The 23,380-nt window shown below is 44.7% G+C and overlaps 1 protein-coding gene across 8 annotated transcripts in view; it reads right to left on the bottom strand.

Moving 5' to 3' along the window:
* brsk2b (BR serine/threonine kinase 2b) overlaps positions 1-23,380 on the bottom strand; it is a 102,937-nt gene that overhangs the window by 19,556 nt on the left and 60,001 nt on the right. For all 8 annotated transcript variants that reach the window (XM_076997635.1, XM_076997644.1, XM_076997652.1 and 5 more), the window contains exons 3-8: positions 10,877-10,962; positions 9,986-10,126; positions 6,188-6,304; positions 2,630-2,663; positions 2,447-2,515; positions 956-1,102 (exon numbers count right to left, since the gene is read on the bottom strand). In XM_076997635.1, coding sequence (XP_076853750.1) covers positions 956-1,102; positions 2,447-2,515; positions 2,630-2,663; positions 6,188-6,304; positions 9,986-10,126; positions 10,877-10,962 — 594 coding nt within the window. The remainder of the gene's footprint in view (positions 1-955; positions 1,103-2,446; positions 2,516-2,629; positions 2,664-6,187; positions 6,305-9,985; positions 10,127-10,876; positions 10,963-23,380) is intronic.

The raw sequence follows: 23,380 nt of genomic DNA, 5'->3' as shown, positions 1-23,380 counted from the left end.
GAGCCAAACCCTGGCCTAGAAGCTGGCCCTGATACTGGCCCTTCTAGCAGAGCCCCAAAGAATTATCTAAAAAAAAAGAGAACTACAATGTGTTGAAGCTTCGAGTATTAAACCTTTTTAGATCTTTTTTAATCTGTATATCTGTATCTGAATTATTTTAAGCAAATATGTAAATCACAAAAAAATAATGTAATGTAATAAAACTCTAATAAAACATGTAATAAAATTCAAATAAAACCTCTCTGTGCCTGACAAAGATGGGTTTGGCTTGGGAAAAGACCGCAAAGCCTTCGTAGCTCGCTCAAAGACAAGGACAACCTGGGCTTTCTTATAGCCTGTGAAGAATTATCCATTAGATTTTTCTGTAAAGTAAAGAGAAAGAGAATTTCTGAAGAAGCGGTATTAAGATAAGCTTTTATTCTCACGGCTATTCTGCCAGGAGAGGGAGGCATCTGATATCTGATGTTGGAGACCTCCATAGGCCGACCGAATTGGACTGTGACCTGACCATGCAGGTAAGTGACCCAAACCTAGACTCGTTTACCAGAAATCAGCTTAACGCATTGAACACGGCGAGGAATCGTGGGGACACAACGTGGGGGTCTCTAGTGGAGTTGATATGAGTAACCGGTGCAGAGGGGACAAACACAGTTACTGGGATGTTTTCGCTATCAGGTAAAGAAAGCTGTGGTTTTATTTCCCATTAAATGTGTTTGAGCCAAAGCGGTTCCTCCTCTGAAGGTTTAAAAACAAACAAAACAAACAAAAAAAACAAGACCCTTGTCAGGAGGCGAAAAAGAAAAGTTTTCCACTTTTTTTGGTCAAATATTCACAAAACATCAGTGAGTGGAGAGAAACACTACATCACCGTGCTTTTTAATCATGGTAGAAAGCATGAGGGTGGCCGTAATGAGGAGATGTCGTGTCATGTGGTGTGACCAAGTCGTGCACTGACCGTGAGTCTCTTGACCGCGTCCACCTCGATCATGCCCCTCAGCAGGTTCTGGCAGTCAGGGGGGATGAAGTGAGGCATGTGGAACACCCCCAGCTTCACCTTCTCCAGCAGGTTCCTCAGGTTGTCGTCATCGAACGGCAGGGCACCCTGACACACACCGCGGTGGAGCATCGTTAGACAGGGAGGTGGCGGTGGTGACGGCCACGCAAGCTCCATCAAAAACATCCATTAAAGAAACCGCATCACTTCCAGGTGACCAAGGTGAATCAAACAGGTAGGGCTGAGTACAATGGGAGTGGGGAAGGTTGTTTATCAGGATAGGAAAGGTGGCAAATAGACACAGCAGATCACCCTCAATTAGCCTGGGTTTCCGAGCTGGGCCTACGTTTGTCACTTTTGCAATGGCGTGGCTCACCAGGGCCACTGGCCTGCAGAAATGGTGGCGTTTGATGAACGACACGCTCACCATGCCGACACGGTGGACGCCAGGTCCGTGTAACAGATGATGTAATCAGGCTAGAGCTAGAAGCCACTATCAGTAAAAAGAGAGAACGGATGACTGGGACAAAAAAAACAAAAACAAAGAACAAAATAATAAAAAAAAAAAACAGAAAAGCAATTTCAGCTCCAGTGCAGTCTTGGAGCGGACCATGAAGAGATCCCAAAGAGAACTCACTTGTGTTCCAGGGAAGGACTGATTACTCCGTGACGTACATATATGGATAATGGAAAACACAAACACGAGGGCAGAGGGATGGAATCAATCAGATTTCCAATCAAGTCGGAGGTGGTTTGGCGGGGGGGGGGGGGGGGCGTGCGGCTTCGCATAACCCGGAGCGCACACGTTATGCTCCGCGCGGCCAGGCCATGACCTCCTGGGAGAGGAACAACAGGCAGGCATTTTCAGGGTGGGGAAAGGTGGTGTGAAAACATCATTTCACGTCCAGTTCCTGCGTTACAGCTGGCAATATACAAGCGCCGCACAAGTTTCATCTTAGTTCGGGAACAGATCTGACTCGCACATGTGAGGCAGGCCGGAAGTCTCCCGGCCCCACCGTGTCTGAGACGGAGTGCTTACGCTTTCATCAACATAGCCGCCTTGATGAGACTCTGGAGGCTTTTGTTGCACATGCTTATTATGGGGAATGAAGAACACTCTAAACGTTCATCGCCATTACGATGGTAGTTCAGTGGGTCAAAAGCACTTCGCAGTGGTGACCAGCCCCCATCTTCAAGTGATATCACACCCGTTCTGAGTTCAGTGCCCTGTCTTGCTTTCTCTCTGCTGTCATCACCCACAAAACAACCAGCAATAAAAGGAAACCCTTAATCAGCCTTAATCAGAGGGGGACATTTTATGTGTTTATGTGCATTTATTGTCTTTTTTCTAATGAAATAAGCTAAAATGATAAATGTTAAACAATCAAAGGGATGACAATGACGGACAAAAGGTGAAGGATGGGATTTTGTTGCTTTTGAAGCTCCACTCACCACTAAAAGTGCAAAGAGAATGACACCACAACTCCAAACGTCTGCTTTCCGCCCATCGTACTTCTCTCCCTGATGCCGAGCGAAAGACGCCATCGGACACCGCGAGAAAGACGGAGAAAGACGGTTAGGCGACAATCTAGCGTGAGAGCGCCATTATAAGAGCTGGCCTGAGAGTCCACTTACCCTAATCACCTCTGGGCACGCATAGTGCGGAGACCTGAAAGAGAGATGGAGAGAAGAGGGAGGGACTTTCACATTAATATACAGATGGAAATGTCTCAGATACCGCATTAAAAACCATGAAAAACACAGAATTGTACAGTCTAAATAGCACAAAAATTGGGACGTTAAAAATCAATTATGATTTGTAAGCATATTACTGCTATAGCTACAATGGCTGGATAAACAAAAAGATGCTTCATTGTCTTGTCATACCAACGTGAGCCACTCCACTCACACATCTGCTAACCCATTATTTGACATGATAGCCCTTACTATGCCTTTAATTCTAATCAATTAATAACATTACATTTCATGTACACTTTAAAAGCATTTAACCATGTGCACATGTACTTAGAAATCCACTTCTGTCATTAATATGTTTCTTGCCGACAACTGCCATTGAAGGGCTTTGTAAACCACTCCCCTGCCTCAGATACTGTAGAATGATCCAATAACGTAACATTAGATTTTAATGACTTCCTGCTTGAGCTATGTAAAACGTCTGCCCAGTAACCGTCAGCACGGTTTAACGTGTCCGTGAGTAATGGTTCGGACAGCTTGATGTGCTACTGCTGTCAAAGGTGTCCACAGAGAACTAGTGTCCACAGAGAAAAAAAGACAAAAGCATTCCTGCTGTAATTAGGTGATCCCCAATTGCGTCCGCCATATAGAATTATGTTAATATATGCAAATGTTGCCAATTTGTGGTGAGCAAACAGTGCCATGTCAAATCACATTGCAATTAAATCAACTTTTTTTTTTTTACTTTTTACAAAATCACCCAAGAAATTGAGGCAACGACATCTCACTCAAGTTAGAGGCCTCACTATCATATCCTCATTATTGCCCAGTAAGTAAAGCAAGTCATACAAATTAGTTTTATATAATGTACTGTCTCTGCATGTAAACATTACTGTCCGTCACATCACAAGGCACGCAGAGAACACTAATCCATATCAACAAAATCTTCATAAAGTAATTAATATTGTACTAGTAATTAATAAACCTCAAAGGATATGTACCATATGTTCAACATACACGCATTGTTTCATGAGCGTAGAAAGAATAAAAGAAGAACTGGCAGGTTTAAACTTATTCAAATCTCCTCAGAATGCAGAATGTCTGTTCTGTGAATGGGAGGAGGCTAGTGAAAAGCCTGTCAGAATAATGCACATAAAAACAGCTCTACAGACAGGAATATCTTACTGGTTCCTTGAATGTGTGCAAATTAACTTCCCAAATGCCTTGTTGTTCCGTGTTCTTTCACTTCACAATATTGTGAATTTGCTGTTTTGGGAATAGCTACCACGTCAATCTAGTGACACAGTGAATTAATTATAAATTACTACTAACTTCTGTATGAGATGTGTATTTTATCACCATGGACACTAAGCAGCAGTGGGCTAGCTTCATCCTGAAATAATTTTCCAGAATGTATTTGGACTACAGCACTGTGAGCAGACCCAATCAGATACCCCAAAGTACCTCCTAACCACAACCAAATCCCCATAGTGAACTTCAGAAACTGGAATTACCCACACTCCTGCAATTTCCCAACATTCTCATGGTGGAGATGGTGGAAGCATTGGTGTGTGTGTGTGTGTGTGTGTATGCGTGCATGTGCGTGTTTGTGTGCGTGTTTTTGCGCGGACATGCCGCAGGATTAACGCAGTAAATCAGGGTAGCCACAGGGTGGTTAAACTACTCAGAAATGAGCCCGATGGAAAGGGATGACTCATTTAGAGCAGGTCTGTTCACTGCTCTGCCAGCTCTGCTGTTAGTCTCACTGGAGGAAGGACGGCTTAAGGCGCAAGGGGAAAAATTAAATACACTTTTTTTGCTTTACCTTTGACAGTCTTTGTCACATTAGCATGGTTTCCACTCTGAGGAGGGCAGCCTCAAGCTAAAGGTAAGCCAGCTTGTAAATGTGTTGTCTACAGTAAGCTATTACACTTATAGCTGATTTTATTAGCTCGCTAAATCATCCGGACCACTAAAAGAACTAAAGGGACAAACAGTGCAATCACCCCAGAACTAGTGGTCGACTACCATGATAACACAGGACTGCACTGCTGTTAACCTGGATCTAGATACGAACTAAAAATCTAAACTACTTAACTACCTTAACTTCTGTCTTAAGCACCACTGCACTGACCAATGTAGCAGAGGCAATGGCCTGAAAAGATAGTAGAAACCCTTAGTAATTTCATAATTGGGTCAATCCACCAAGCAAAAAATTTACCTCGGATACAAATGAGAGGAATATGGTACACTATGTAATACAAGCAGGTTCCCCTGCACTGTGTACATGCGTGTGAAACGCCTGCCATTTTATATTCCATCCAAGTCCATTAGCTGTGGTAAACAGAATACATTTGTGTCGAGCAGACAGCGCGCGCAGAGGCAAAAGATGAATGTTTTTAATTAAAAACTGTCATATCTGCGCATAGAGACGGGCCAGCCAGCCATGAGGGGACAATCAATAACCGCAACGCGCCGGGCGTCGTAGTGCTGACGCGTCTGCTAGCAAGCCCCAATATGAAGAAAAGCTGAGATGGAGGAGATTTCAGAGCAGGGTTAAGGTTTGGTCACCAAAGGCTGATTTCACAGCACGCAGATTAATAACGTATCCTCTCCCTTTTCCTACGAGCGAGGCCCAGTGCTTTACTGATGCAGTGTTGCTAAAACACTGATCATATGTGCAAACAGAGCAGCAGCACGCTCTGTCCAGATAATAACAGGCAATATAAAGACTGCATCTAAACAGCTCAGATCTGAAGGCTCCTTGAGAAAAGTGTGTGTGTGTGTGTGTGTGTGTGTGTGTGTGTGTGTGTGTGTGTGTGTGTGTGTGTGTGTGTGTGTGTGTGTGTGTGTGTGTGTGTGTGTGTATGGGATCTATTAGCCATGACCCAGTCCTTCACTTATCTCTGCTGTCACACTAAGCCCCAGAGCAGGGCACTTTCTCTGATGCATGCAGATAAGTCCAGCTTTACAGCTGGGAATCTGCCTCATGGTCCACTGACTAGGAGTATCAGCAAGCCTAATCTCACTGGATTATTGGCCAGGATCTTTCTTAAACTATCTATAGCATCTCTGTAAGGAGAGCCTTCAACTACAGTGATATATTTAGATCAAAGCTACAGGCTACTTACACCATAGCACTTGAAACAATAGATATCTAAGAACGTAATTTACATTTTTTCAAAGATTATATACAACAAAATTCTACAAATGGTACATGACCAATTAGCATTTAAAACAAATCAGTGGACGGCCCTGCAGTGGACACTAGATCTATTTTAAGTTCCTTTCCTTATCACTCAGTTAACACTATATTTAAAAGTTAAGCAGCACTGCTAGTGAGTGGTAGAGAAAATGTCGGTAAAACCATGGCAACAAGATCAAATTATTCTGCTTTAAGGGCACTGGATCTTTGACTGCAACGCACTGATGACAGGTATCTAATCTAAGGATCGTCTTTGCCATGGAGATCGAGCCACATACAGAAGCATGACTCACCCGCAGCTGGTTTCCAAGAGACTGTCTCCAACCTGCAGAGAAGCCATTCCGAAGTCCGCTATCCGAATGTTGTTCTTCTCGTCCAGCAACAAGTTCTCTGGTTTCAAGTCTCTGTGGCTGGAAAGAGGAACCCCACACAACTGCATTTTTAATTTGTAACCAGGACACGCTGGAGATCCTGGGTGACCCTTAATCCCAGCCCCGTTCTGCCTTAACGTAGGTTTCTCCACTTCTTAATATCTGTACACTACAGATATCATGAAAGAAAACAATGATGAGGCAATATTATGTGGCAGCTAGCTGCTGATAGCCTGTTTCTCTTTATATTGAAAAAGTGTTTTTTTTTATTTCTATTTATTTGTTCTTGATTTGCATTTTATAGCTTTTCATTGGCAGCACACTTTGCGATTTGGCTGCAGGCAATAGTGATATATAGAAGACATGGGTTGAATTAATTAGTAATGCAAAACGACCAACAGAAATATCTACATTCATGCTTTCAAAGATTATATTTTCTGATCCAGCAATAACATTTCTGGATCTGAGGATGAAAAGTCTGTTCATCCTTCACAGGTCAGCAACTGAGGAGAAAAAAAACCCATTAATACCCTTAAAAATATCTTCCATTCAAACATCAACATATTACAACCTATCAGCTGAGGCAGTTTCAGAAATAGTGTCAACTTGAACATTTGAACTTTGTCTAGTCTCTTGATGAAAATCATCCGTGCCCAAACATATGCTTTCGTCAGGTAAAAAAAAAAAAACCTCTTCCTGAACCTCAACACGAATCCTGCGGGAGGTATGAGAAACACCCACCCTGGCTCCAAATTACCTGATCAAGTGGTGGGAGCGTGATCAGACAGCATTCTGCATGCTCTCTGTGAGTCAGCCATGGATTCGTCTCAGCTGGACGCTGGCAATTCCACCAGTGCGTTTTTATTTGGCTCTTAAGCTGTGCCAAGGAGGCCTACACAACCTGACTCCTGCATAACCTGTTGTGAGGCAGGCAGCAAGGAAAACCGTCTACGGATCCTGTGTGTTTTCATCCATGAAAAAACAAAAAACAAAAACACTGAATGTTGGTGCTGCTACAACTGATTGGCATATAATGCAGACCAGGGGGCCTGGACGTATTTGCCACTGCAGGGGGGAAAATTTTATTTAATGGTGACAGAGGGTTAAATCAGATCAGGTTTTTTCCCCTAAATGACACTGAGCTTATGTGAAGCTACCATACCTGAACATATAGAAAACTGGTATTAAGGAAGCTCTTGAGAATGCAGGCAGAAGGGTGTTCACTCAGTAGCACGGTGGGTTGGCCACACTTCTCTGATCAACAAGCAGTAACAAGCTGTGTGGACCAATCAGGATCGAATGATTGATATTGAAGAATATTTCACTGTGGAGCTAGCCAAGCATTAAGGGAAAATGGAACTGTGCATTACAACTGAAAGACTGATTTTGTTTAAGGCTCCTAGGACTTTTATTATGTTCTTAAGATGTTCTTCTATAGGAAAATGCTTCCCATTGGTTGGTTGTTTTCCACAGTGGCTTCGCACAGCGGTGTTCACTTTCTCCTGTGGCTACATTGCCACCTCGGTGGTTTGTGGGTTTCTAGGGCGTCCACTTGACCTGACCTTCCCCTCACATTAACTTTTCGATTCTCTCCCAGTTCTCCATCACCACCCTTGGAGGAAGGAGCTGAGGAAGATGGATAGTCATTATCCCCCCCTGACCAGCAGTAACACTCAGAACCAATAAACACAGCCAGGCTCTCCTTGAGGAGAGGACAAACTCTCTGTCAGCAAGGCTGCTATTACGCCCCGGGGCCCGTGCCATAAGCTCTGGAAAAAGGAGCAGGCTGAACCTTGCAATCAAAGGAATTCTTCAAAAGGAATAAAACCAAACCTTGAAATGTTCAACAAACAACAAAATTGTAAGAACTGGAAGAGGCAGACACAAATAAGTGACTCTGGATGATCTAGCTTGTCCAAGAACAACATATGCATTGGTGTTACAACGTAACAGTCCCAGTTTATTTAACAATTGTTAAACGTTCTAAAGTTGTAATGGTTGTGCTCACTGTACTTATACATGTGAAGCTGCCCATACAGAACATTCTCTGAGGATGTCAGGGGGATCTATGCAGAAGGCAGTGCACACGTATAGCTATAATTTTGCAGACAGCCATGTTGTACTTTTATACCATACTGCTGCCTACAACATACTTTTGCTATGTTGCATCGTCACAGCTTTCCCCACAGTTTGCATATCCCAAAAGTTGCAGCTCCTGCTATGTCAGTTGCCAACTTGTGACTGACAAAGACTCTCAACAATTCTCCAGGCAAAGCAGGCTAGGACTACAAGTTTTACTCTCTCTTTCTGTCTCGCTCTGTCTCTCTGCCTCCGTCTCTCTCTCTCTCTCTTCTCCCTCTCCTTGTGTCTGGCGATACCTGACAGCAGTCAAGGATAAAAAGGACCTGAACCTGACAGGCTGACTGCTTCTCAGTTTGACAGGTCGACCTGAGGCTCTTTCGGCCTCACGCCAGAGTACTCAAACTGGAGTTAAAAAAAAAGAGAAAACATAGCCCCTTGATACGATGGTAGTGGATGGCTAACAAAATAGCACATTAGCAAGAGCTCTCAGGCGACAACACAGTGGGATAGGATAGCCTAGAGAAAATTCTTGCATTGCTATTTATTCAGTCATTTCCAGCACCTATCCAGAGAGGCCTTCAATCCATCCATCAGCACATTACAGAGGCGTTTAAAGCATAGAGCAGCCTTCATTAGGCTGGGACAAACATTAAACATATGCAAATGTTGTGCTAATGGCTATGCTTTCAATGCATTAGCATATTAACACATGAAGAGGGTTTGGTTGTGATAGCAAATCAAGCATGAATGAAGGCCACCCAAACAGAAATGTTTGTATCTATTGTATCTATCTCTAATGGTATTAGAGATAGCTCAAAGTTTTTAATTTTTTTTTTCTCAGGTGAAACACAAAGATTTCACATGAATTGTCTAACTAAACTAACCGAAAAGAATTTTCAGGCAATTCTGAGCAAGAACCCCTCCATACCCTGGGTCTCTGAACATACTGTAGATTTTGACAGCTTAAGCCCCTGCAATAACATCTTAATAGATAATGTGATCAAACATTTGTAGCTTTGCTGTGGAAGGCTCAATTTCTCACTGATTATTTCCTCCTGTTGTGCAGCTAATTGAAGCCCTCTGGGCTCAAAGCTCTGCACAGAGAGAGAGAGAGATAGAGAGAGAGCAGATGGGGAGAATTTCAGCAAATTTTCTCCTCAATATCTCAGAGCTGAGGAGAAGAGAGAAGAGAGGAGCTTGAGGACACACTGGGTGATGGAAACTCCACCTTCATGTGTCACACCGAGGGGGGCCTATCTGTCCCAGACCTGCCAGTGCGGGCGACGTAATGATGTCTTGCCGGTCTGATATTTGTTATTTGCAACAATGCGTTATAATGACTGAGTAATGCTTCACTTCAGGTGGCCCCCATAATAGATATCAGATGTTACCATAAGCACACTAATAAACATGTCAGATATGATGCATGAAATGAAAACAGGCAAAGGAAATATTGATATTTAAACTTTCTCAAGACTGGGAACCGAACTAAAGCTAAACAGGTTATAAAAACATTTAAGAAGGGTTCTTTAAATCATTTTACCTTCACTAAAAAGGTAAAGAAAATGTGAAATTGTCATTTGGACCCTACATATTGAAATAACAACATTGGAGTTGTTGGAGATGAGAATAACGTACCATATTGAGTGACTGTGGCAGAAGTCCAGTGCGGAGATAATTTGTCTGAAGAACTTCCTGGCTTCTTTAGGTGTTAACCTGCCCTTCTTTACCAGGTAGTCAAAGAGTTCCCCCCCTGACACGTGCTCTAGAACCAAATATCTGCCAAGGAAGGAACGCAGAGTGTTTGACTTGCAGGCATAAAATAAACTTCAACTCACCAGATGTTATCAGTGCCTTCAAGTTTTCATCTTCAGCCTTTTAACTGTTTCAGAATGTGTCCCTGAGTGTTTCCTTACTTAAGTCTTACACAAGGGTGCTTGATGAAACAGTCTTACACAAGGGTTCTTGATGTGGGTGAGCAATGAAAACCTATGAAGATCAGTGAGACCTGAACATTTCTCAGAGCTGACAACCAACACGTTTGTGGTGTGTGTGTGTGTGTGTATTTGTGTGTGTGTGTGTGTGTGTCGTAGGCTTACATTTGCAAGTTTCGCATACTAAAATAAACTCTCAAACACAGAAGCACATAAACACAAACTGAGAGACACACACACACAGGCACATACACTCATACAAACAGCCTACAGACACAGCGATTCTCTGATTTATTAGGCGATTAAAGGATCTTCTCATGCGATTACCTGTCACAGACATTTAAATTAGGAATGTATTCATACTTGATTTGTGAATGTAAAAAACATTCAGAACCAAACGCTTTACGACAGCAGGGAGCATCTATCTATGTCACCCAAATATTAAGCAAACTAATTTCTTGTCGCTTCCACGGTTGTGTTTTTATCAATTATGGACAAGAGCTGCGGGCTCAGGTAGTGGAGGCAGGAAGGAAATGTCCCCTCCTCTGTCCCAACATGTGACACGAAGACACGCGTGAAAGATGAGTGTACTTACAAATATTTCTTATTTTCATAGACATCATGCAACTTTAATACATGAGGATGTTCTATGAGCTTCAAAATGGCTATTTCCCTCTCGACCTGCAGGAAGAAAGAGAGATAAATGCGTAACAGCACGAGACACATTTACATATACAGCTTTTGGCAGACGCTCTTATCCAGAGTGAATTACATATTTATCAGTATGACAGTGTATGTGTTCCCTGGGAATAAAACGTGTGACCTTGAAGTTATTCGCTCCTAGCTCTACTTCTTGCACCAGGGAGGTTACAGGGGTAGAAACACATGAACAGCGGACACATACATGTGAGCAAATATTTACGTCTTGCTCTCATTATTGCAAGACATCGCGTGTGATTTGCGAACACAGAGCGCATGGCGGTGTCCCGCGGCGAGGCCGTGATGAGGAGGCTAGCGTCTAGCGTCACCGCATTCCGCCGTGTTTTGTCAGCAGCCGTGGCGGAGACGCAGTTCAATGATATTATCCCGTCCAGTCGTGTCTAATTAGTGCTGCAGCACTTTCATTAAGAGGTTAGCGCATTAATCAGTGCCTACCAGGGGAGGAGTAAGCAAAGATCACAAGGACACGGCCAACCGCATGCAGTGGGGTCTGCACTCAGAACCGGAACCCCAAACCGTGTATTTTAAAGCATAGCTAAGCTGACTGGGAACATCCATTAATGAGGGATCAAGCTAGCCTCGGTTGTATGAACACAGGCATGGAAACATGATTAAGCAATGTTTCCCCCCTTTTTAACTCTAAGCCAACACCTTCTAACCTCTAGAAGCTGTTGGTGACCATAATGCTCGGGGGGAGGATCACTGGGGTATGAGCTCATTCGTGGCATAAAGGCCCGTCAGTGTGAATACGATGATGTCATCTGCTTGTGTCACGTTAAGAAGCTCAGACTGTTTTTTGTAATATCTATCATCAGCTGTTCCGATGGCAAAATGCACACCAGACATAATTGGACTTCATTATCAGTAAGAATGTGGGTGTAGTTAATCAGGATAATCCTGTACTAATGAAAGTGCCTGTACAGGGCATGATACTGTATCAATCTTATTATAGTACACCTGCTCAGAATCACCCAGTGGAAACAGCATGGAAGGAAGCTTCTAGCCTTCGTCTCTCGTCTAATGACTAGTCGGGCTTATTGTAAAAGTCAGCATCTGTCATATAAAGGGCCTGCCTTACAGCTATTTATTTAAATTGGAATGGTAAGAAATCATGTGGTTTCTGATTTTAGTCTTTCATGACCAACGAAAGGGAAAAAAGAAGGTGGAATGAATAGACAGGAGATGACAACAGCTGCCGTAGCCAATTTCTGTGGAGAAGGAGGGAGAGGCTCCTTTAGGGCAGTGGCCCCTTCACTCCAGAATCCAATCGGCTTCCAGCATAAGGGGCCAGAGATCCAGATCAGAAAGTGCTTGTCAGTGGGTCCCATGCACACTAAGAACAGGCACCAAGTGCCCTTGTTTTCTCCATTCTTTACTCCATTCTTGTACCCTCTCTATCTCTCTTTCTCTCACACACATAAACACTCACTCACTCAATCTCACACTCACTCACACACAAACACTCTCACACAAACACTCACTCACAAACACTCAATCACTCACAAACACACACACAAACACTCACTCACTCAAAAGCACCTAGGCAGCATCTAGGCATTCTGAGAAATAAAGTGAGAGGGAGGGAGAGAGAGAGATAGAGGGAGAAAGATTAAAGGAGCTAGAAAAGAGGGAGAAAGAGAGAGAGTGGAAGCGAGGTGGGAGGAGAGGGAGAGAAAGAGAGAGAGAATGTAATTTTATTACCATCAAAGCTCTGGTTCTTCAAAGGTCTGTCACCCAGACCTCTGTGACAGTGCAAAAAAAAAAGGCTAAATAAATAATGAATCTTTTCCCTCTTTAATCTCCGTCTGGCTTGCTGCCATATCGCACACTTCGGATTCATGGCAACTTCCTCTCCATACGTGTCCCTCCCTTTACTTTTTGTGCCTTATGTGGGTGGCGTTGAGCACCAGAGTCTTTGGAAAACTATCCAGGGAGAAGGCCAGAGCGCTCAGAGAGCCTTCACACACTTCCCTGCAAGGCTTGCTGTTGTGCCGGGTTTCACGTCATGCTTCTCTGTACTGCTGGCATTTTGAATTCCCCTCTATGCAGTTACGCAAGAAAAGGAGGGCCAATCCCCATATCTCCCCCTACAAGGTCGATCAGAAGTGGAGTTTTTAAATGCTTGGGGAGCTATTTTCACACTTTATCTACAAAAAATTTAATTTCCTGGTCTACAAGTGAAAAAAGGGTAAATCTCTTAGCAGTGGTGAATGGCTTGAGCTGAATGGGCTCCAAGGTGCCTGGGAAGGGGCCGGTGGCTCCTGGAGGCCCCTGTCCTGTGCTGGGGCTATCTGCACTGCGCCAAAATGAGCACTTAGAATGACATGACCTTTTACCGACGCCTACCAAAGAGTAACACAGGACACAATAAGCAGAAATGATGCACTTTCGTGCAGAGAGAGAGAGAGAGAGAGAGAGAGAGAAAGTTTGTGTGTATGTGAGGGGCTTGGGCATGTTTTTAGAATTGCATCAAGCACTCATGGTCTTCACACTCACACACACACACACACACAAATATATACGTCACCTAATGTGGACAAACTCCACACACACACACACACACACACACACACAAAGATATACGTCACCTAATGTGGACAAACTCCAGCGAGTCAGCTCTTTGCTTCTGTCTGATTATGAGGGAGAGGAGTTTCACCTCGGTGCCCTTTCTCGCCTCCTCTTCATGTTTAGTAATTATCACCAGCGCTCCAGCATTATTCAAGCCCACAGAAGTGATTATTGAGTGATTCGTTTCCCCCCCAGAGGAAGGTTTCATCCTCCCCAAAGCCCGAGTTCACCATAAAACTGCAAGGTCAAATGGCTGGGGGCCACAGACAGAAGCACTTCTGCTAGTAATTTGATTTCTACTGATGACACGCATGGGTTGCAGTTCGGAAGATACTCAGTTTCTCTGCTGGATTTAACCAGGAAAAATGAACAATTAAGTGATGATTCCAGATATTGAGAGTGTGTGTACGTGTGTCTGTGTGTGCGCACATGCTTGATGCTTGTGTGTGTGTGTGTACATTGGTAGAAATTTTACACCCCTTTGTTCTTGTTCAGCATTAATGATTAATAAGAATCTATATATATGTGTGTGTGTGTGTGTATATATATATATATATATATATATACACACACACACACACAAACATACACACACACTATGTACACTATGTAAACAGCTCTCATCGCCTTTCCTGCTTAATGGATTTACCAACATTATGCTCAATTATCGTGCGACTGCTGCCTACAGATGGTGAGGTGATATGGGCAATAAAACGGCACTTGTAGAGACGGTCACAGAATACAGAGGAGGGAATGAAGCAGACGAGCTGACAGAAAGCCAGCTGGGTGAGGACGGGTCCTGGGAGGACGGGTCTGGATTCAGGAGGGGCGCTTCTTTAATCAAATCCACTAATGCCCCTGTTGGCATTTTAACTGCACAGACGACACAAAGTTTTGTAATTGCCTTGACAATATGTGCACGTGTCTCCTGTAATTGTCTGTACAATGGGTGTGGGAGTGTGACTCTTGTAACTGTCTGCACATCGTGTTTGCATGTGTAACTCTCCTTATGTATTGGTTTGTGTGCATGTCTGACTCTAATTGGCAGTATGGTGGCAGTATGGTGTGTGTGTTTCATTTACATTTTCAGCATTTAGCAGACACCCTTGTCCAGAGAGACATACGTACATGTTTTGTGGAAAACTGAAATCAAACCTATGACCTGGGTATTTGCACCTTGCATTCACATACATGTATATTTAGACTTTCAAGTTTGTTAGTTTGTCAAAGCCCTCCTGCTCAGAATACCAACATCGCCTGCTGTCTGCCAGGTGTGTGCACGCACGCGCACACACACACACACACACACACACACACACACACACACACACACACACACACACACACACACACACACACACACACACACACACACACACACACACACGTGCTGGCAGACTTGAAACAAGTTCATCCTTGATCTTTCCCTTCCAGACCCATTCATCCTGTTCCCCCATCCGGCACTGTGAGTTTCCCCACAGACAGCCCCGTCCCAACCAAAGGCACTGCAGCAGAGGCACCATGGGAAACGGAGAGGGAGGAGTGTTTGGATTCTGCTCCTCCAGTAGAGACGAATCCTGCACTACACCCGCAATGCTCCTGGGAGTCACTGCAGCTTTGTAGCTAATTAGCTCCAACACGGGTTGCAGCAGACACTGGAGTATGGCGAGGTTTGGGGGGGTTATACCGGTGGACCTTAACACGATGCTGAAGACCTGGGGGGTGGGGGCGGGGACACGGAGAGCGATCCTGCAGCTTCGCTAATACCTCCAGAGATATCGGCCACGGTGTACATGCAATCAGTGGAGATTAAGCACCGCTCGTCTCCCGTGGCGAAAGCCCAATTCATCTGTGCGGCACGTTAACAGCTGTGTCTAAAAATCAGACACAATCAGGTGTGCCAGGGGGCTTATAGTGACAGAGCAACAAATGACTGCATTACTGAGACCATGGTAACAGAGTGGAGAATGGGGAAGTGGCTGGTTGTTCTCTTCCAGATATGGATTTTTCAAGTGTCAGAGCGATATCTTGCACATGGATGCTATATTGATGGACTAGCCGGATAAGTGATGACGAAGTGATGCAATAGTATTTATTTCCAGTGCTCCTTTAAACCCGTTATGAGATTATCAATTGAACCTCAATTTTTAACCGGCCTCTCCCCCAGCTCCAGATGTTCGAAGATTACGAGTTATCGCACGTGGAATCTGCACCACGCGTGAGACTTCAGTGTCCTCCCTGCTACTGCCGCGCCCTGACAACACAACCCGGTAAACCAGAAACTGTAGACATCCAACCGATCTCAGCCTCCGATTTCAGTCCTGGGTGTGTACAAGCAGAACGTTTCCTCACTCCGGCCCGGCTGGATCCAGCCTCGCTCCTGGGCCCAGTAGATAACTGCATCTTTCCTCAACAAACATGCCCAGGCTCCTTGACCCATACCGTTTGTTGTGTTTGGTCTCATAATTCTGCTCTCTTACACCTTCAATAAGAGTACAGGAAGGGCTGGGGGTGTTGAGTGAAGAAATAAAACAGAATCCTCACCAAGGCCAAATGAGCAAATCATGCCTTGAATATTTATGACTGAAGGGCTGCATTTTCCTCCAAAATATATCAGGAAAGCCATTTTCAGGGTACGATTAGCATGTTTGCCATATGAGGGATCGGCGCTGGATGCAGAGGGAGACGAGAAGCAGTGGCCCCTGGGTAACAGACCGGAGCGCGCTCATGAGGTGAGGCGTTCATCTCTGCTACGCAACGGCACCGCCTGCTAATATTCCTACACTCGTGCCTGCGGGCCACTTTCACAAACCGCCACGTGACGACAAGGACTCGGTATACACTGGTGACGCAGGTACAAGGCTCTGAGGTTCAACACACGGTGCATAAATTACAAGAGTTAAAGATCAGTGTCAGAAACGAAGGTTGTCATGAAATCAAATTAATGGACAAAAAATGTAAAAGGAATATGAAACGCTTTAAGGTGATTTTTTTCATTGAGTGGGTAACTTAATTAGGCATTCTCTTTTTATAGCATTTAACCTGTAAAAATTGATTATTGTAAACTTGGTCTAGAGTAAGTGAGCATTTATATGTATACTGGAGCTCATTCAATTATAACTCTTTTCTTCCTTGTTAGATAGATCACCAACTCCAATAAACCACAAACCACAATGCACAGATGGGTCATTTGCTGGGGTCAGATGGAAGCTCAGGTATATTGTTCCAGTCAGATTCAGCCATCTCTATAAAATCTCCTTCCAGAGAGTTCTTCAAGAAAAGGTACTGTGACTGAATTATTCATTTCCTGTACCTATAGTTCTTTTCCTTTATACTTTTAAGTAAAAGGGATCCAAATCTGATCTTTCTCTCCATATGTCATACCGATTTGTCATTTGGATGACAGTGTGAATAGTATATTCCACATTTACAAGATATTGTGAACAAGCAAGAAATCAGATGTGGCCAATGAATTTGAGCCACTTCTGCCCGCAGTGTGAATGCAGCATATGTCTTCCTATACTTATCCAGAAAATATTCAAAAGGTAAACATTAAAGGGAGGAGAGAGAGCCTCCCAACCTGATCTGAACCCTCAACCTGGAGAATTCTCATCCTACAGATGACGTGTAAGCACACCCACCCGACACGACTGCACCCACACACGTCAACTCTGCCATGTGCCTTCTCAAAAAGTAATCATGAGATCATCTATCTGTGCACCTATGCCATTTAACAACGGTGAGCTTCCCTGATCCTTTGCATGAGCAGGGGCCAGAGGGGTTAAAGAGTCTCCAAATGGTGCCTGGAAATCGATAGATAAACAGTCTGGCACTGTTTTGTCGCTCCGTGATTGATCCTGCCACACACGACCAGCTTGCTACCTCCTCATAAGTGTTTGCCATTTAGGTACAAAAGACCCACATTACCCATGTCTTCCTGCGGCTGCTCTTAACCTGCTGTGACTGTACCTTACCCTGCCATGTCCAGTTTTTAACAGCAAGCTCTCAAAACACCTTTGATTAAATTAAGTTCACCAGCTTCTGCTTTGAAGTTTGTGTTTGGCAATATTACAGTGGAATCAGTGAGGCATGTGAAGCTTCTTTAATAGCTCAAGATTTTTGTTTTTTTTTTTTACAAAAGTAGCTTCGTCTTCAATCTATTTGACCAATAATTTATTTTCCCAATGGAAATCTCTCTTTGCCTAGAAGTTTTATTACAGTTTTCCCGTTATTACCATTATAATCTCTGTCATTAGGGGTGGGACCTATGCTAAGGTCACATAGACGAGTACCGCGTCATTCACCTTCGCTGTCTGTCCAGGTGCCCTGTGCAATCATCAACACAGTGCCCACGTGTCCACATAAATCGATCCAGCTGTCACAGGCAACCATGCGGGTGCAGCTATAAATCTCCACCAACCTCTCCTCTCCTGAGCTGGCCTCGTTCAACCTGGCAAGGCAGGAAGGTCAAGGGTGACTCCCGGGACCAAGAGAAGAGGTTACGCAGGTAACTTCATCCACGGCTCCCTCATTTCTCAAATACACCAAAGCATGATGTGGCTACCTCAGCCTGGGAGAGTGAGTTACGAGTGAGTATACCAACCTAAACAAGCCAAACAATAAATATGACAGGTTTCAAATGCTCCATTTATTGTGGTTATGTAAATGTGCATGTTTAATAGTTTATAGTGGTTAAATAAATGTTTATATTGGAACATTTATTATGGTAACATTAATGTTTTTGTTTAAATGTTTACTGTGGTTAAGTAAATGTTTAGTGATTAAGTAAAAGTTTATGTTTAAATGTTTATGGTGGTTAAGTACAGGTTTATGTTTCAGTGTTTACAGTGGTTAAGTACATGTTTATGTTTAAACGTTTATTGTGATTAAGTAAATGTTTAAACATAAATGTTTATTGTGGTTAAGTAAATGGATATGTTTAAATGTTTATGGTGGTTAAGTACAGGTTTATGTTTCAGTGTTTATGGTGGTTAAGTAAATGTTTAAACATAAACATTTATTGTGGTTAAGTGAATGTTTAAACGTTTATAGTGGTTAAGTAAAGGTTTATGTTTAAATGCTCATAGAGGTTAAGTAAATGTTTAAACGTTTATAGTGGTTAAGTAAAGGTTGATGTTTAAATGCTCATAGAGGTTAAGTAAATGTTTAAACGTTTATAGTGGTTAAGTAAAGGTTGATGTTTAAATGCTCATAGAGGTTAAGTAAATGTTTAAACGTTTATAGTGGTTAAGTAAAGGTTTATGTTTAAATGCTCATAGAGGTTAAGTAAATGTTTAAACGTTTATAGTGGTTAAGTAAAGGTTGATGTTTAAATGCTCATAGAGGTTAAGTAATGGTTATGTGTAGACTCATTTACTTCCATGTGGTGCTCTGATGCCTCAGAAATAGACAGAAAGGGGAAAATTTGAGATCTGCATGTAAAAAATTCAGGAACAGTAGACTTTGCCTCTCAGTTTAAAAATGAAATATGATATGATATTGCTTAAATAAATGCACAGGATTATATCATTTAACCAGTTACACATATACACATACATTCTCACCAAATAACTGCAATAAATATTAAAATATTAAGACATTCAGATATATATTCTGTCACAAAGACAAACAGGAAAGCTAAAGCATCACAAGTCATTCCATCAGTTACTAGGAATATTTCAAAGCAACTGGGTCAATAGAAAGAAGTCCAACATGCCATTGTATCTGATAAAGGTGACAGTTGTTCTGTACCAACCATGACAGAACCTTTTGAGCACAAACAGAGCCACTGTGAAAAAGACAAAAAGACTAAGCATACTTTGTGTTGACTAAATCAAACAATCTACTTCAGACTTCCTAATCAATCAGGCCTGATGGGGGAATTGATATTTTAATAAATTATCTGAACTGAGTGAGGTTGCACACACTGCGCAAACCTTGTCCTGAAACATGGTGTAAGTCCATGTTCAGTGGAAAGAGGCAAGGTAATTAACTGCAGTGTCCCACGTGTAAATCAGACTGCCATCTGTTGCTGTAGCAACTGACCAATCTGATAATAACCATTTCTCTCCATCGGGAGGCATCTTGAATACTTTGACGTTCCAACAAAATACCGGTGTGAAATGGAGACCAAACCAAGAAACGCTAGGTGGTCATACCGACGAGCGTTTGCGTTCGGCCGGATGACTTTGCACAAGCGTTGCGCGCGAGGCTGACGGCAGGGAGCCGCGCCGCGGGGGGAGACGCGGCCTCCGCACCTAGCTCATACGGTAACGGCGCCGGGTCCGTCCATCTGATGTGCGATGAATCTGCAGATGAGCGAACCGCATGGGGTACCAGGATCGGGCCGAGCTGATAAGGCCTCCGCAGAGAGAGCAAATAGCGCCAGCATAACCTACTGTAACATGCATCAAAAAAACCACTGAAAAAAAATTAATCTCCCGGTCCTGGGTTAAGTCACGCTCAAGCCAAGCGTGACCTGTGATGAGGTAAGCCCATATGCAAAAGGTCTGTAAAAGTCATGTATGGTCATGAGATTATATGTGCTGGTTGTCAGAAAATACAGTTTTTAACATGATTACGTGAAATTTATGTTCATATATGCCCCTTCTGTGGCACAGGACTTTTACATTGCATTTGACATGCTGATCTTATACTATATAAATATGTTAATATAAAGCACTATATATGTTAAAACAATTATAAGAAATACAGTTATTAGCTGAAAACCACATTTTTATAGTATTTTTATAGACCTTTTATAGACCTGTCCAGTGGGTAAAAGATGTGTCTGGCTTATTAATTACATCCATTATACAGATGTTAAGCTGATGAAAACAAAGATCTCCAAGCAGCAGCTCAGTAGCTTCACCTGCGAGCCAGTAAAATGCAGTGTGGGAGGTTAATGCAACCACCCAAGGCAATAAAGCAGGGAAATGGCACCATTACAGCAGCATTACCAAGCGACTGGTGAGGTAGTGGGATAGGCGGGGAGTCCGTCCGGACGGCACAGGATGGCGCCGTGATGCTGACCGGCCCTGCCCCCCTCCAACCCGAGCTCCGGCCCCCCCACCCAAGCCCCGCCCCCCCACCCGGGACGTATCCAGAGACTGGAGGCCAGTCCTTTTGTTGCTTCGCACCTTCTCAAGAGCAGAGCTCTTCCTCGATAGAGGGCGGCCTGCCCGGCCGACCAAAGGAGGGGGTGCAACGTGTTAATGATTTAACAGGGAGGAGCAGATGATAACAGCACCATGGCAGGGTGGGGGAAAAGCAATTAGCTCCAGCATCAATTCATCAGGCACTTTGCGACTGGCCCGCTCTGAATGTGTTCACGCTCCTCTCTCGGTACCCTTCTCCTCCCTTTACCCACCTGCAGAACAGCTGTTTGATGCACAACACACACACACACACACACACACACACACACACACACACACACACACACACACACACACACACACACACACACACACACACACGCATATATAAATAATAGCTTTGGGTGGGGTTAATCTATTTATACATAAATACGGTTTTTGCCTTCCAAATGTCTTTTCCAAACCTTACCCTCAGCATCCACAATCATGCATACATTTTTTGGAGATATAACGTATTCAATTCTCATAAAAAGATCAAAACAAAGTGACATACCCATGCACACACACACACACACTTCAGTAAGCAAATTCTACATTAAATCAAACAGGCATTTCATTTGTGTTCAAGCTCCACTCTGCACCTCCTCTGCCTCAGCGATCAGGCGCCTTCATCAAACTCCGCCCCTTTCCCCCCCATTAGTCAGACCAGAGTGTTGAATAAATAAACATCATCTCAAATCACTCAGGTTTCCACGCGTCAACATCATTAACAACGCCAGCCGCACGGCTGACGGAGGCATCCAAGCGTCACGTGTTTGGGTGCGGGGGGGGTGCGGGGGGTTGCGGGGCGTGTGGGGGGGAGGGGCGAATGCGGCGGGTGGTTTCCAGGCCCGGTGCTCCGTGTGCGGGGGAACCGCGGGCCCGTGGCTGACAGCAGCTGACTGGCCACATCACACGGCACCTGCCAGGAGCCCTTAACGCCCCGCTTGATCGGCGGGACTGCTGACCTCAGCGCAGGACCGGACGGAAGACGAGACAGAGCAGAGAAAGCAGGAGACACTGCGCAGGAGACGCGTCCTGCAGTCCTCCAGGCTTTTTCTTTTCTTTCTTTTTTTTTGCTGAGCTAGCACAGACTTAGGAACTTACAGCAGTTGTTGAAAATTGGCTCCCGGAATGTGATGGCTTTGTAATTTATCGCTGGTTTTCCGAAACCGTGCCACCGCAGTGATCCCGCGCATAGTTAACAGGAGCAGTGACAGGTCACACCGCAGGTCTCTAAAGCAATTACAGATTTCTTGAAATCAATTTTGCATCATCTTTGTGGCTTTATTTATTATTTTCCTTTCTTTTAAAATTTATTTTCATTTTAGGCATAAGCTACTTTCGGCAAAAACTAAAGAAATGTAACTGTGAGCGTTCAAGTTTTCCAGCTTCAAAGACATTTACACGGGTGCTGGATCTGAGATCAATGGAGATGTATTTCAGTTGTGGTACGACGGTGTCATACAGACTACATGCCAATAAATGGTAAAGCGAAGAGATAAAATCTGCTGCTCTAAGCGACTTCAGGTGGGACTCAGCCAGGGCTCCTCTTAACATTAATGCAACGCCGGTGGGTTATCAAGCAACCACACTCATATGGGGTGACATCATTCATCATCTCAGTAAAATTCACAGCGGATGCCTAGTCAAAGATTCATATGCAGCCTCCCCCCTCCCCTCTCTCTCTCTCTCTCTCTCTCTCTCTCTCTCTCTCTCTCTCTCTCTCTCTGTGTCTTCTCTCTACCCATTCTAACTCTTTCTCTCTCTGTCTGCCCCCCCATTGCGACTCCCCCCCCCCCCCCCCTCTGCAGAGCACAGTGCTGCATGTGCACACTGGCACCCATCCAAAGCTTCAGTTATCAGCTCTCTGCAGGGCTCCGGCGTGGATGATTCCTCTTGCCCTCCCCATCACTACCCCCCCATCACTCCCCCCCCCCCCATCACTACCCCCCCATCACTCCCCCCCCCCCCCATCACTACCCCCCCCATCACTCCCCCCCCCCCATCACTACCCCCCCATCACTCCCCCCCCCCCATCACTACCCCCCCATCACTCCCCCCCCCCTCCCCATCACTACCCCCCCATCACTCCCCCCCCCCCATCACTACCCCCCCATCACTCCCCCCCCCCCCATCACTACCCCCCCATCACTCCCCCCCCCCCATCACTACCCCCCCATCACTCCCCCCCCCCCCCCCCATCACTACCCCCCCCATCACTCCCCCCCCCCCTCCCCATCACTACCCCCCCATCACTCCCCCCCCCCCCATCACTACCCCCCCATCACTACCCCCCCCATCACTCCCCCCCCCCCCATCACTACTCTTGCCCATCTCCCAGGAGACGCACGGCTTGGTTTCAGAAATGTTAGCAATTCCCCTGAGACCAGCCTGCACCTGTGCCACCTGCTGACTAGCGCACGTACCCAGCCCTCCTCCCCCTCAGCATCATCCTACCCCCCCACCCCAAAGCTGCCACAGACACTGCGCTGAAGTCACCTGCAGCCTCCTTCCAGGCGAAAAAGCGGCGAGGTCGAGCTGCGACACGACCCTCGTTAGTCCGCCGCTGGCTGGGGCCGAAGGGGCCGGCGTCTCCGGTTCGTGTGGAAATGCCAGTGAGGGCTTCATTAGCCGGCCGGGCCGCTCGCTGGGAGAAACCACGCTCCCAAATG

Source organism: Brachyhypopomus gauderio, chromosome 1 (genome assembly GCF_052324685.1).
Source record: "Brachyhypopomus gauderio isolate BG-103 chromosome 1, BGAUD_0.2, whole genome shotgun sequence".
NCBI lineage: Eukaryota > Metazoa > Chordata > Actinopteri > Gymnotiformes > Hypopomidae > Brachyhypopomus > Brachyhypopomus gauderio.
This window is presented reverse-complemented; position numbering and strand designations above follow the sequence as displayed.